Source organism: Manis javanica, chromosome 7 (assembly GCF_040802235.1).
Source record: "Manis javanica isolate MJ-LG chromosome 7, MJ_LKY, whole genome shotgun sequence".
In the NCBI taxonomy this organism is placed as follows: Eukaryota; Metazoa; Chordata; class Mammalia; order Pholidota; family Manidae; genus Manis; species Manis javanica.
This window is the reverse complement of record NC_133162.1, coordinates 87,609,982-87,623,823: the sequence shown is the minus strand read 5'-3', so window position 1 is coordinate 87,623,823 and position 13,842 is coordinate 87,609,982. Positions and strand designations below refer to the sequence as shown.

The 13,842-nt window shown below is 41.3% G+C and overlaps 1 protein-coding gene across 5 annotated transcripts in view; it reads right to left on the bottom strand.

The window, feature by feature from the left end:
- TARBP1 (tRNA guanosine 2 -O-methyltransferase TARBP1) overlaps positions 1–13,842 on the bottom strand; it is a 100,253-nt gene that overhangs the window by 38,562 nt on the left and 47,849 nt on the right. For 4 of the 5 annotated variants that reach the window (XR_012133321.1, XM_037017068.1, XM_037017066.2 and 1 more), the window contains exons 14-17: positions 11,512–11,673; positions 9,323–9,510; positions 463–721; positions 173–361 (exon numbers count right to left, since the gene is read on the bottom strand). Coding sequence is in view for 4 of the 5 variants with exons in the window: in XM_037017068.1 (XP_036872963.1) it covers positions 173–361; positions 463–721; positions 9,323–9,510; positions 11,512–11,673 (798 nt within the window). In the remaining variant the exon portion in view is untranslated. The remainder of the gene's footprint in view (positions 1–172; positions 362–462; positions 722–9,322; positions 9,511–11,511; positions 11,674–13,842) is intronic. The other variant, XM_037017069.2, reaches the window with a different exon arrangement.

Here is a 13,842-nt window from a genome sequence, read left to right as displayed (position 1 = left end):
GGGATGGAAGTGTTTAATGCATACAGAGTTCTGGTTCCCAAGATATGAAAGTTATGGAGATCTGTTAGAACAATGTGAATATACTTAACAATATCAAATTGTACCCTTAAAAGTAGTTAAGATGGTAAATTTTATGTTTTATGTTTTTTTACCCCAATTTTTAAAAAGTTACCTCTTTTATTTTGAAATATGCCTGGCCCTTGATTTTTGCAGCAATGGTAAGAACTTTGGTATCAAAAGCAAACTGGACAAAAGCTTTTAAATTAGACCAGAATATCAGCTGAGTGTTGCTTAAAGTAGATAGAATTTTCCAAGCCATGTCAAAAGCCTCTATGCAGAGTGATTCACAGGAAGTCAGAAGCTAATAGGCAGAAAAAAAGAAATACATAATTATCACTTAATTTCAGAAACTCATTTCTGTTCCTGTAATTATTCTTCAATTCATGTCTCACAATAACTTACCTTGGGAACCAAAATTTTCATGCAATGGAACACAGGCAAAACTTGATCAGAAGGAAGGATTGTGAGGGCCTCTAGTGCAGACTGCAGTGTCCTCATTGGCATGTGAACAGCAGGTAGAATGGGTTCCAGAATTTCACCCTCTGAGGTTGGTATAAGGGTGTGATATTTTTTCAACAGGAAAGATAGGCAGACCCACTGATCATGAATATATTGTGCAACTATTTTCCCCCATCCTTGGGAAGATGATTCTTCAAAAAAACTGAAACAAAAAATAAAGTCACCTTGGGAGACAGAGCCAGGATGGCGGAGTGAGTAGAGCAGTGGAAATCTCCTCCGAAAAACACATAGAGCAATGAAAATATAACAAACAAAACTCTTCCTAAAATAGAGACCAGAGGACACAGGACAACATCCAGACCACATCCACACCTGCAAGAACCCAGTGCCTCGCGAAAGGGGTAAGATACAAGCCCTGGCCCGGCGGGACCCGAGTGCCCCTCCCCCCGGCTCCCGGTGGGTGGAAAGAAACCGGAGCGGTTTTTTTTTGGCGAGTGCTTTTTGGGAGCCTTAAAGGGACAGGGACCCCGTTGCTAGGGAGGCAGGGCGGCGGGACCGGTGAGCGGGTGCCTGGGACTGGCGCCTGAGGACAAAGATTATCGCGCGTTTTTCCCTGCGGGACCGGTGGGCGGGTGCCTGAGAACGGTACCTGAGGACGGAGGAAATCGCGCATTTCCCCCCCCCCTTTTTTTTTCTTTTTGGGGAGTGCTTTTTGGAAGGCTTAAAGGGACAGGGACCCCGGTGCTAGGGAGGCAGAGCGTCAGGACTGGTGAGCGGGTGCCTAAGACCAGCGCCTGAAGACAAAGAATATCGCGCGTTTTTCCTTGTGGGACCGGTGGGCGGGTGCTTCTTGGAAGCCTTGAAGGGACAGGGACCCCGGTGCTAGGGAGGCAGGGCAGCAGGACCAGTGAGTGGGTGCCTGGGACCGGGGCCTGAGGAAAAAAAAAAAAAAAATCACTTGTTTTTCCTTTTTTTTTTTTTTTTTCTGTTCCCCCTTTCATTGTTGCTGTTGTTGTTTTGGTTTGGAGAGTGCTTTTTGGAAGTCTTAAAGGGGCAGGACAGTACACTTAGACCAGAGGCAGGGAATCTGGGGATCTCTGGGCACTCTAACCCCCTGGGCAGCAGGGAGCACAGAGGCCCCTTATGGAGATAAATAGCCTCCCGGCCGCTCCCCCTCCAACGGGATCCACCACTTTGGAGGAGCAGCCCCAGCCAGGCCACAGCCACAGCAACAGCGGAGATAAACTCCACAGCAAACGGGCAGGTAGCAGAAGCCCGGCCTGCGAACAGCTGACAAGCATAAGCCACTAGAGGTCGCTATTCTCCCAGGAAAGGAAGGCCACAAACCAACAAGAAGGGAAGCTCTTCCAGCGGTCACTTGTACCGGCTCTGCAAACTATCTCTATCACCATGAAAAGGCAAAACTACAGGCAGACAAAGATCACAGAGACAACACCTGAGAAGGAGACAGACTTAACCAGTCCTCCTGAAAAAGAATTCAAAATAAAAATCATGAACATGCTGACAGAGATGCAGAGAAAAATGCAAGAGCAATGGGATGAAGTCCAGAGGGAGATCACAGACGTCAGGAAGGAGATCACAGAAGTGAAACAATCCCTGGAAGGATTTATAAGCAGAATGGATAAGATGCAAGAGGCCATTGAAGGAATAGAAGCCAGAGAACAGAAACGTATAGAAGCTGACATAGAGAGAGATAAAAGGATCTCCAGGAATGAAACAACACTAAGAGAACTATGTGACCAAGCCAAAAGGAATAATATTTGTATTATAGGGGTACCAGAAGAATAAGAAAGAGGAAAAGGGATAGGAAGTCTCTTTGATGAAATAATTGCTGAAAACTTCCCCAAACTGGGGGAGGAAATAATCAAACAGACCACGGAATTACACAGAACCCCCAACAGAAAGGATCCAAGGAGGACAACACCAAGACACATAGTAATTAAAATGGCAAGGATCAAGCACAAGGAAAGAGTTTTAAAGGCAGCTAGAGAGAAAAAGGTCACCTATAAAGGAAAACTCATCAGGCTAACATCAGAGTTCTCGACAGAAACCCTACAGGCCAGAGGAGAATGGCATGATATACTTAATGCAATGAAACAGAAGGGCCTTGAACCAAGGATACTGTATCCAGCACGACTATCATTTAAATATGATGGCGGGATTAAACAATTCCCAGACAAGCAAAAGCCCTGGCCCGGGGACTGCTCTAGATGGGAGCACTCCTAAAAAGAGCACAGAACAAAACACACAACATATGAAGAAGGGAGGAGGAGGAATAAGAAGGGAGAGAAGAAAAGAATCTCCAGACAGTGTATATAACAGCTCAATAAGCGAGCTAAGTTAGGCAGTAAGATACTAAAGAAGCTAACCTTGAACCTTTGGTAACCACAAATCTAAAGCCTGCAATGGCAATAAGTACATATTACTCAATAGTCACCCTAATGTAAATGGACTTAATGCACCAATCAAAAGACACAGAGTAATAGAATGGATAAAAAAGCAAGAAGAAACTCACCTTAAACCCAAAGACAAGCATAGACTAAAAGTCAAGGGATGGAAAAACACATTTCAGGCAAACAACAGTGAGAAGAAAGCAGGGGGTGCAGTACTAATATCAGACAGAATAGACTTCAAAACAAAGAAAGTAACAAGAGATAAAGAAGGATACTACATAATGATAAAGGGCTCAGTCCAACAAGAGGATATAACCATTCTAAATATATATGCACCCAATACAGGAGCACCAGCATATGTGAAGCAAATACTAACAGAACTAAAGAGGGAAATAGACTGCAATGCATTCATTGTAGGAGACTTCAACACACCACTCACCTCAAAGGATAGATCCACCGGGCAGAAAATAAGTAAGGACACACAGGCACTGAACAACACACTAGAACAGATGGACCTAATAAGACATCTATAGAACTCTACATCCAAAAGCAACAGTATATACATTCTTCTCAAGTGCACATGGAACATTCTCCAGAATAGACCACATACTAGCTCACAAAAAGAGCCTCAGTAAATTCCAAAATATTGAATTTCTACCAACCAACTTTTCAGACCACAAAGGTATAAAAGTAGAAATAAATTCTACAAAGAAAACAAAAAGGCTCACAAACACATGGAGGCTTAACAACATGCTACTAAATAATCAATGGATCAATGAACAAATCAAAATAGAGATCAAGGAATATATAGAAACAAATGACAACAACAACAATAAGCCCCAACTTTCGTGGGACGCAGCAAAAGCAGTCTTAACAGGAAAGTATATAGCAATCCAGGCACACTTGAAGAAGGAAGAACAATCCCAAATGAATAGCCTAACATCACAATTATTGAAATTGGAAAAAGAAGAACAAATGAGGCCTAAAGTCAGCAGAAGGAGGGACATAATAAAGATCAGAGAAGAAATAAACAAAATTGAGAAGAATAAAACAATAGCAAAAATCAACAAAACCAAGAGCTGGTTCTTTGAGAAAATAACCAAAATAGATAAGATTCTAGCCAAACTTATTAAGAGAAAAAGAGAATCAACACAAATCAACATAATCAGAAATGAGAATGGAAAAATCACGACAGACACCACAGAAATACAAAGAATTATTATAGACTACTATGAAAACCTATATGCCAACAAGCTGGAAAACCCAGAAGAAATGGACAACTTCCTAGAAAAATACAACCTCCCAAGACTGACCCAGAAAGAAACACAAAAGTTAAACAAACCAATTACCAACAAAGAAATTGAAACGGTAATCAAAAAACTACCCAAGAACAAAACCCCGGGGTCAGAAGAATTTACCTCGGAATTTTATCAGACACACAGAGAAGACATAATACCCATTCTCCTTAAAGTGTTCCACAAAATAGAAGAAGAGGGAATACTCCCAAACTCATTCTATGAGGCCAACATCACCCTAATACCAAAACCAGGCAAAGACCCCACCAAAAAGAAAATTACAGACCAATATCCCTGATGAATGTAGATGCAAAAATACTCAATAAAATATTAGCAAACAGAATTCAACAGTATATCAAAAGGATCATACACCATGACCAAGTGGGGTTCATCCCAGGGATGCAAGGATGGTACAACATTCGAAAATCCATCAACATCATCCACCACATCAACAAAAAGAAAGACAAAAACCACATGATCATCTCCATAGATGCCGAAAAAGCATTTGACAAAATTCAACATCCATTCATGATAAAAACTCTCAGCAAAATGGGAATAGAGGGCAAGTACCCCAACATAATAAAGGCCATATATGATAAACCCACAGCCAGCATTATACTGAACAGCGAGAAGCTGAAAGCTTTACCTTTAAGATTGGGAACAAGACAAAGATGCCCACTTTCCTCACATCTATTCAACATAGTACTGGAGGTCTTAGCCACGGCAATCAGACAAAACAAAGAAATACAAGGAATCCAGATTGGTAAAGAAGAAGTTAAACTGTCACTATTTGCAGATGATATGATACTGTACATAAAAAACCCTAAAGACTCCACTCCAAAACTACTAGAACTGATATCAGAATACAGCAAAGTTGCAGGATACAAAATTAACACACAGAAATCTGTAGCTTTCCTATACACTAACAACGAATCAATAGAAAGAGAAATCAGGAAAACAATTCCATTCACCATTGCATCAAAAAGAATAAAATACCTAGGAATAAACCTAACCAAAGAAGTGAAAGACTTATACTCTGAAAACTACAAGTCACTCTCAAGAGAAATTAAAGGGGACACTAACAAATGGAAACATCCCATGCTCATGGCTAGGAAGAATTAATATCGTCAAAATGGCCATTCTGCCCAAAGCAATATACAGATTTGATGCAATCCCTCTCAAATTACCAGCAACATTCTTCAATGAATTGGAACAGATAATTCAAAAATTCATATGGAAACACCAAAGACCCCGAATAGCCAAAGCAATCCTGAAAAAGAAGAATAAAGTAGGGGGGATCTTGCTCCCCAACTTCAAGCTCTACTACAAAGCCATAGTAATCAAGACAATTTGGTACTGGCACAAGAACAGAGCCACAGACCAGTGGAACAGATTATAGAGACTCCAGAAATTAACCCAAACAAATATGTTCAATTAATATTTGATAAAGGAGCCATGGACATACAATGGGGAAATGACAGTCTCTTCAACAGATGGTGTTGGCAAAACTGGACAGCTACGTGTAGGAGAATGAAACTGGACCATTGTCTAACCCCATATACAAAGGTAAACTCAAAATGGATCAAAGACCTGAATGTAAGTCATGAAAACATTAAACTCTTGGAAAAAAACATAGGCAAAAACCTCTTAGATATAAACATGAGTGACCTCTTCTTGAACATATCTCACCGGGCAAGGAAAACAACAGCAAAAATGAGCAAGTGGGACTACATTAAGCTGAAAAGCTTCTGTACAGCGAAAGACACCATCAACAGAACAAAAAGGAACCTACAGTAGGGGAGAATATATTTGAAAATGACAGATCCAATAAAGGCTTGACGTCCAGAATATATAAAGAGCTCACACGCCTCAACAAACAAAAAACAAATAACCCAATTAAAAAATGGGCAGAGGAACTGAACAGACAGTTCTCCAAAAAAGAAATACAGATGGCCAAGAGACACATGAAAAGATGCTCCACATCGCTAATTATCAGAGAAATGCAAATTAAAACTACAATGAGGTATCACCTCACACCAGTAAGGATAGCTGCCATCCAAAAGACAAACAACAACAAATGTTGGCGAGGCTGTGGAGAAAGGGGAACCTTCATACACTGCTGGTGGGAATGTAAATTAGTTCAACCATTGTGGAAAGCAGTTTGGAGGTTCATCAAAATGCTCAAAACAGACCTACCATTTGACCCAGGAATTCCACTCCTAGGAATTTACCCTAAGAATGCAGCAATCAAGTTTGAGAAAGACAGATGCACCCCTATGTTCATCGCAGCACTATTTACAATAGCCAAGAATTGGAAGCAACCTAAATGTCCATCAGTAGATGAATGGATAAAGAAGATGTGGTACATATACACAATGGAATACTACTCAGTCATAAGAAGTGGAAAAATCCAACCATTTGCAGCAACATGGATGGAGCTGGAGAGTATTATGCTCAGTGAAATAAGCCAAGTGGAGAAAGAGAAATACCAAATGATTTCACTCATCTGAGGAGTATAGGAACAAAGGAAAAACTGAAGGAACAAAACAGCAGCGGAATTACAGAACCCAAAAATGGACTAACAGGTATCAAAGGGAAAGGAACTGGGGAGGATGGGTGGGCAGGGAGGGATAAGGGGGGGCGGGGAAAGAGGGGTATTAAGATTAGCATGCATGGGGGGGGAGGGAGAAAGGGGAGTGTGGGCTGCACAACACAGAGAGGACAAGTAAGGATTCTACAACATTTTGCTAAGCTGATGGACAGTAACCGTAATGTAGTTGTTAGGGGGGACCTGATATAGGGGAGAGCATAGTAAACATAGTACTCTTCATGTAAGTGTAGATTTAAAGATTAAAAAAAAAGAAAGAAAGAAAGAAAGAAAGGGGGGATTACTCCTTGATAGGATAAAACTATTGGTAAATCAAAGATCAACGCATGCTTTAAATATCCTTAATGTTGATCACTTAAAGGGTGTCAGATGATCAGCTGTGGAGGTACTCTTTTCTGATAATATTCCTTTCTCTTAATAAATAAATAAAAAAAAAAGGCAGTCCCTGTGTGCTGACCTCCAATGAGTTCTGCACAGTGGTATAGAGGGCATGTCAAAGTGTGGGCAAAGGGTCTGTTTGTTTCTATGCAGAAGATCAAGGCCTAGCTTGGATACCCAGAAAATGAACTAAGATACGATATGAGGAGGAGCTTTCGGCATCAGCACTCTCTGGAGGACTCGTGCGGGGGGATGAGCATCAAAAAGCCTCCACAGGGGTCCGGGCGATGCTGCGGTTGTGGCTGCGTCCACCCCACTGTTTCCTGGACTTGCCATTGGAATGAGGAGGGAGATGTCTAGGCTGGCATGTGCATACAGTGAGACAACGAATTTGACCAGATCTGTACTGTTGGAACTCAACCAGGAGTTGGGAAGGGTGCAAGTTGTAGCACTCCAAAATCTTATGACTATAGACTATCTATGGTTAAAAGAACATATGGGATGTGAACAGATCCCAGAAATGGGCTGCTTTAATTTGTCTGATTTTTCTCAGACTGGTCATGTACAGTAGGACAATATCCATCATATCATAGACAAATTTTCACAAATGCCTAGGGTGCCTAAATGGTTTTCTTGGCTTCACTGGAGATGGATGGTAATTATAGATTTGCTTTGTTTATGTCACCGTATTCCTATTATGTTAATATGTGTGTGCAAATTAGTTAGTAGTTTAAAATCTATACATACTTAAGGTACTCTACAAGAAGATATGTCAAAGAAATAATCAATCCTCCCATGTTTTCTTCCATATGCTACCTCTACAGCTTTTCTTCTTCCTTCCTAATTACAACCCTTAAATAGAATTTGTGCCTCATATCAAATTTACCGAGTATCATAATTCCTCCAGGTGGTAAAGATACCTCGAGACAAGTGCTGGGCATAGAAGCCACAGGGCATAAATCTGCAAAGAAGTAAAAAGCTAACCTTTTCAAACAATATGGCTTCTCTTTCACTTACCAACTTTACATTTCCCTGTATGGCCCCGGAAGATGACTGGTTAGCCAGAGATGGGTAAGATTCCTCAAGGGAGGAACAACCTAAGACAGGCACAGTCGCAGGGGGGCCATCAGGTGAGAAATTGGGGATCAACAGAGGTGAGGCTCAGAACCTCATCCCCCCTGCTTTGAGAGAAATCTTCTGCATCCGTGGATGTTTTGCTGCCCTTGTCTAGCTTGGATTAATAGTTAGTCCATAGGCACACACCTGATCATCTACATTTGCCCTCTTACAGCACTAAACTATGTTTTCTACCTTTATCTTGCATCTACCTACCACTTTATATGTGGGATCAACATATAAATCAGGTATAAAAATCAAACGAATATTCATATTTGACCTGATTGTTTATAGTTCATAATGCGTGATAGAAAACCGAAAGTTTTTGTGATGACTGCCCTTGTACTGTTCACCATGTAAGAATTTATTCACTATGTAAGAATTCGTTCACCATGTAAGAACTTGTTCGTTATACTTCAGAAGATTGGAGACTGACGAGAATTAGGCTGGAGATGGATTAATGATTGTACATTGAGCACTGACCCCCCTATACTGAATTTTATTTTTGTTAACAACCATTTGATCAATAAATATGAGAGATGCCCTCTCAAAAAATAAATAAATAAATAAATAAATAAAGTCACCTCTCCTTCCTTTGTTCAGCCTGTCTCAGGTTCTTTTCCATGCAGTACACTATCCTTACAAAGGGAGAAATTAAATACTCCTTACTAATATCCTGTCCATCAAAAACAAGGAAATCATATAAACCTCAATTTTCTAACTACCTTGAAAGTAGGCATTTTCACACACTTTAACTAATTCCCTGAAAACTAAATGCAGAAAAGTAAGTGGGTTTCCAGGAATAGAGATAAATAATGTGATAATATGCTGTCATCCTGAATGAAGTCTCATCTCTAAATTTCCAAAACTCTAGAAGTAAAGTTGGGCAATCACTAATTATGTCAATGACTGAAACAAAAATGGATCTTTAAACATTAGCAGAAAGATACCTTTCTTGTATATGCTGCATTCCAAGGGGTGAATATACATACCTGCTTGGATCCTCCACGCGGGGCTTCTGCAGCGTCTGATTGAGCTGGAGAGAGGAGAGGAACCTTTCTGTGGGCCCAGCATCTGGGGAATCCAGCTGTAGCTCTGGCTTCTGGTCAATGGCCTTGCACACCATGGCCAAAGCAGCCATACTCATGACTCTCTGAATTTGTGTACGAAGTGTCGGCTCCTGAGCAAGAAACAGAACAATCTTTCATTTCACATAAGCAAACTAAGGGCCTTAGTTCCCAGCCTGTGAATTAGTACTTCCCAACCTTTTTTTACTCACATCATGCCAGACACGACATTCCTAGGGTGAGTCTTATTTTAACTGTCTAGCTGAAGGATGTTAGAAAAAAAGACTCCAGACATTTATATAAATAACTCCTGCAATCAGCAATGTGCTGCTTTTAGAAAGGTGACACAGCAGAGCAGGTAAGAGAGAGAGAGACTCATGAACTACATGGCCTAGGTCAGAGTCCTGGCTCTGCACTTCCTGCCAGTCTGACTGTAGGTCCACAGTTCACCTTAGTTTTCACGTCTGTAAAATGGGGACAGTAATTGAATCTACTTCACAGGGTTGTTGTGACCACTAAATAAATGGGTTATTTCACGTGAAGCACTTGGAACCCTTCATGTAGGAGCACAAAGGAAGAAGACCAAGAGAGGCCACCTTCATAATTCTGAGAGAAAATCAATAATCGCTAACCAAAAAGCCATGGGCGCAGTGCAGGCAAGAACCTAGACCTAGAATCCAGCTCAGTGGGAGATCAGAGCAGTTCCCCCAAACATTGCCAACCAGTTAACACCTGCCAGAAAGGAACATCCTACTACTTACTGCATGCCTTCCCTCATTCCCAATAAATCAAGCACCTCTACAGATAAGTTTTACATAACAACATTACCAACATAGGAAATAAAATTTAGTGTTACTTTTGGGCCAATATAGTTCCTGTTCATTTTAGTGTAGTTTACTAGATTACTAAAGAAAGCAAGCCAATCTTTGAGAATTACTGTGGTATGGTTCATCATTTTGGTATATATCACAATGTCCTGTCCTAATGCAAACATACAGATGTGTACTAGCCAGGATGTTGAAATATTAATCAGTCCTCTTAGCATTTCCGCTTAGGACAGTTCTTGAAAACTACTTTAAGAATTATATTATTAAAGCAATCAAGTGGTTTCTTTGTTTTAATTAGCAGCCCAGACTAGACCATAATTCAGCTTAACTTTATTAAACACTTAATTGCTAAACGAAAACAGCTAACTAACACTTATTGAGGACTTTCTAGGTAGCAGGCTCTGTTCTAAAGGGTTAACATGTATACACTTGCTTTAGTTCTCACAATAACCCTTTAACCCTCATTTTGCAGGTGTGGTAAATGAGGCATAGTAATTTCCACAAGGTCACACAACTTGCACATATAAAGCCAGGATTCAACCCAGGAATGCAAACCAAAGCCATGCTCACAGTCACTGCACCTCATTGCATCACATTTAAGAGATGCCTCCAGGCATTAAGTTTAGTGGAGAAGATGTATGCACATAAAGTATTCCCAAAACAAGGAAGATGGAGACAAACACTGTAGTGGAGGTGGAATGAACAGTAGACAAATGAAGGAAGGAATGAGGTGCTGATCCCAGAAGAGCACTGGAAGAAAATGTGAGTAGAATCGGGCCAAAGGATGCACCTAGTGCCAAGCGAAGTGGAGGGTGGGCCTTCTCAGGAAGGGCAGACAGGATGAAAGCCTAGAGGGGGAGCTACAGGGCACTGGCTTGAGATCTGGGAAGCCCTACAAGGTGGCCTAGAGGGGGCAGCAAGGGGAACACTGTGGAAAGAAGAGGACAGGCAGTGGACCACTGAGCAGAAAGTCAAGTATGGAGAGCTCTGGATGCCAGATTGGTGAATGTGGACACATTAGAGTCTCTTACTGGTACACGGACAGGACTTAGTGCAGATCCACTATCTATATCTAAATAACTTTAAGATTGAAGCTACCACACCTCTGTTATATACCTAACATTATGACAGGAGTCCCAATCTCCATCAGAGATTATGAACACAGGACTAATTTCAAAACTAAATTTCAGCAGATGCTTGTTATTATATCAAATAGTTTAGGATAATCAAATAGTATTCCATGTATGTCTTATTCAACGTAACTACAAGCCTTGAATCAAAGATTACCTGTCCACTGTCCATCTCCTGAAGATGCTGAATGGATGCATTTTTCAAAGGAGAAATAACTCTCCAAATGGGGTTACCTCTTTTCCACCCAATCTTCAAATGGAGATTTATAAGCTCAGTTAATATCATCAGGTATAAATGGCAACGATCTAGATCTGAAACCTAAGACAAAAAATTAACAAGTAGTGTCCAAAATTTTCACAAAATTACCAGAGCTCAAACAGAAATAAATTTATTTAAAAGTATAAAACTAAGACATTAATGAGAGAAAAGGTCATTTCCTCCAGGAAGCCTTCATAATGCCCCCTGCAGAGTTACGGCCATCCTTCTCTGTGCTTATACAGTGACTGCATTTGGCACAATTCACTCATTTGGCTCCCCACTTTATTTATGAGACCCTGGAAGGCAGAAACTATGTTCTACCAATTCTTGCATACCGGGGTTAACAGGGCATAAATAATAACAGTTACCACTTCCCTTGGTTCAGGCAGGTTACAATACTCCATTCTCACAGGAAGACCCACTTTCCCAAGAAGACTATCAGGGAGGTTAAACAACTCACCCAGCATCACAGAGCTGTGTGGGAGGGACAGAACTAAATGTAGGTCTTTTTGACTCTACAAGTTAGGCAGAGAGGTATAGTCCATTTCTACCACTCACCAGCTCTGTGACTGGCAGAAGGTGACCTAATCTCTTCTGGCCTCAGATCCTTATCCATAAAAGGGTAAAGGTAATATCTACCCATCACAAGGTTTTTCAAAGAATTAAATGAGAGAAAGTATGCCAGACGGACTGGCACTGAGTGGTGGCCTTAATTATTATTACTGTCCCAAGTACTATATCTCAGAGACCTTCTAGGATACACAGGAAGCACGTAATTCATCCACTTAATCAGTTTCTATGTCAGGCACTTTGTCAAGTCTTAGGACACAGTGTAGACAGAAGGTGACAGTGCAGGACCTGGTGAGACTGAAAATAATGGGTTAGAGTGAGCCTCAAGTTTTGGGCTTGAGAAGCTGGTTGGATGGTGGTATAGTCACCAAGAAGGGGACTTAGAGGAAGCCCCCTGTAAGAATGATAAGGGTTTTAGTTCTGAACAGCACAAGTGTCAGAAATGCAACTTGAGGTGCCAAATGGCAATTGGCTAAAAGGGTTAAGCTCAGAAGAGCAGCATGAGATGCAGACCTCCGGGCAGGGTTGCTGCCATAACCAACACTGTGGACACAGATGACATCTCAGGTACAGAGGAGAGGCTGAGCAAGGAGGGGCCAGGCCACACTGGATAAAGCTCCAACTTTCAAGGCTGCAGAGTTGAGAATGGGCATTCAAAGGAAAAGTGGGAGTAATGGCCAGAGAGCGGGGAGATGCCAGGAGAGGATGATGCTGTAGATGCTAAGGACTAGTGGCCAGCAGTGCCCACTGGGGCAAGGAGCCAAGGAACATGGTTTGAAAAATATCGGCTAGATTTATGGCAAAGGAGTTATTGACAGTTTTGGAGACAGCCACGTGCTTGCCATGAGGACCTGGTTGGAATGGGGTGCAGGAGTGTGTATGCCTAAGCTTAGAAGGTGGAGGAAGTGGGGTGCTGAAGGGACCAGAGTAGAAAGGGTTAAGATGAGGGAGTCTTAAAGCTTTTCAATGCTCATGAAAGGAACCCAAGAGAAAAGGAAAGGCTGAATATAATGGGGAGAGAGAGAGCGGATAATGAATAGTGTAAATGCCTTGAGCAAATGGAAGAGGATGAAATCCAGACTGCCTGCTTCTAGTAAACAGGAGGCAGGATGTGAGTGAGCGTGGAGACATCTGACAGTCTGAATGGAGGTGAGTGAAACCTACCGGCTGCCTCTCCTCTGCACAGTGAGGTGGGCGGCATGCTGGAGCCAGCATGCACTCCAAGAGTCTCAGCTCATCTCCCCGATTCAGTGGCCTCCTTGGTAACTTGAAATCAGCCATGGAAATGGAAAATCAGGGCTTTTTTCCCCACTAAGAGCCAGTTGTTAACATTAAACATCCCGCCACTGAGGGGAGGAAAGGCAGGGAAAGAGACTTTTAATCAACTCTGAGCTACCTAACAAATGTACTTAGCTGGGAATTCTAATACCTTTTTAAGCCAGTTTTTAAAAAATGATTTTAAACTATCATATGCTGAGTTAATTTTTTTTAATACTTGCATTTGAAAGACTAAACCTGTCCCTTTTGAAAGCTATTTTTGGCTTCAAATTCCAACCAAACTAAAACATCCATGTTATATAAGGCCGGTTGATTATACTTCTTTTGTGTCTGAAAATTTCCATAATAAAAAGGTAAAATAATACTGACAATAATGTGATA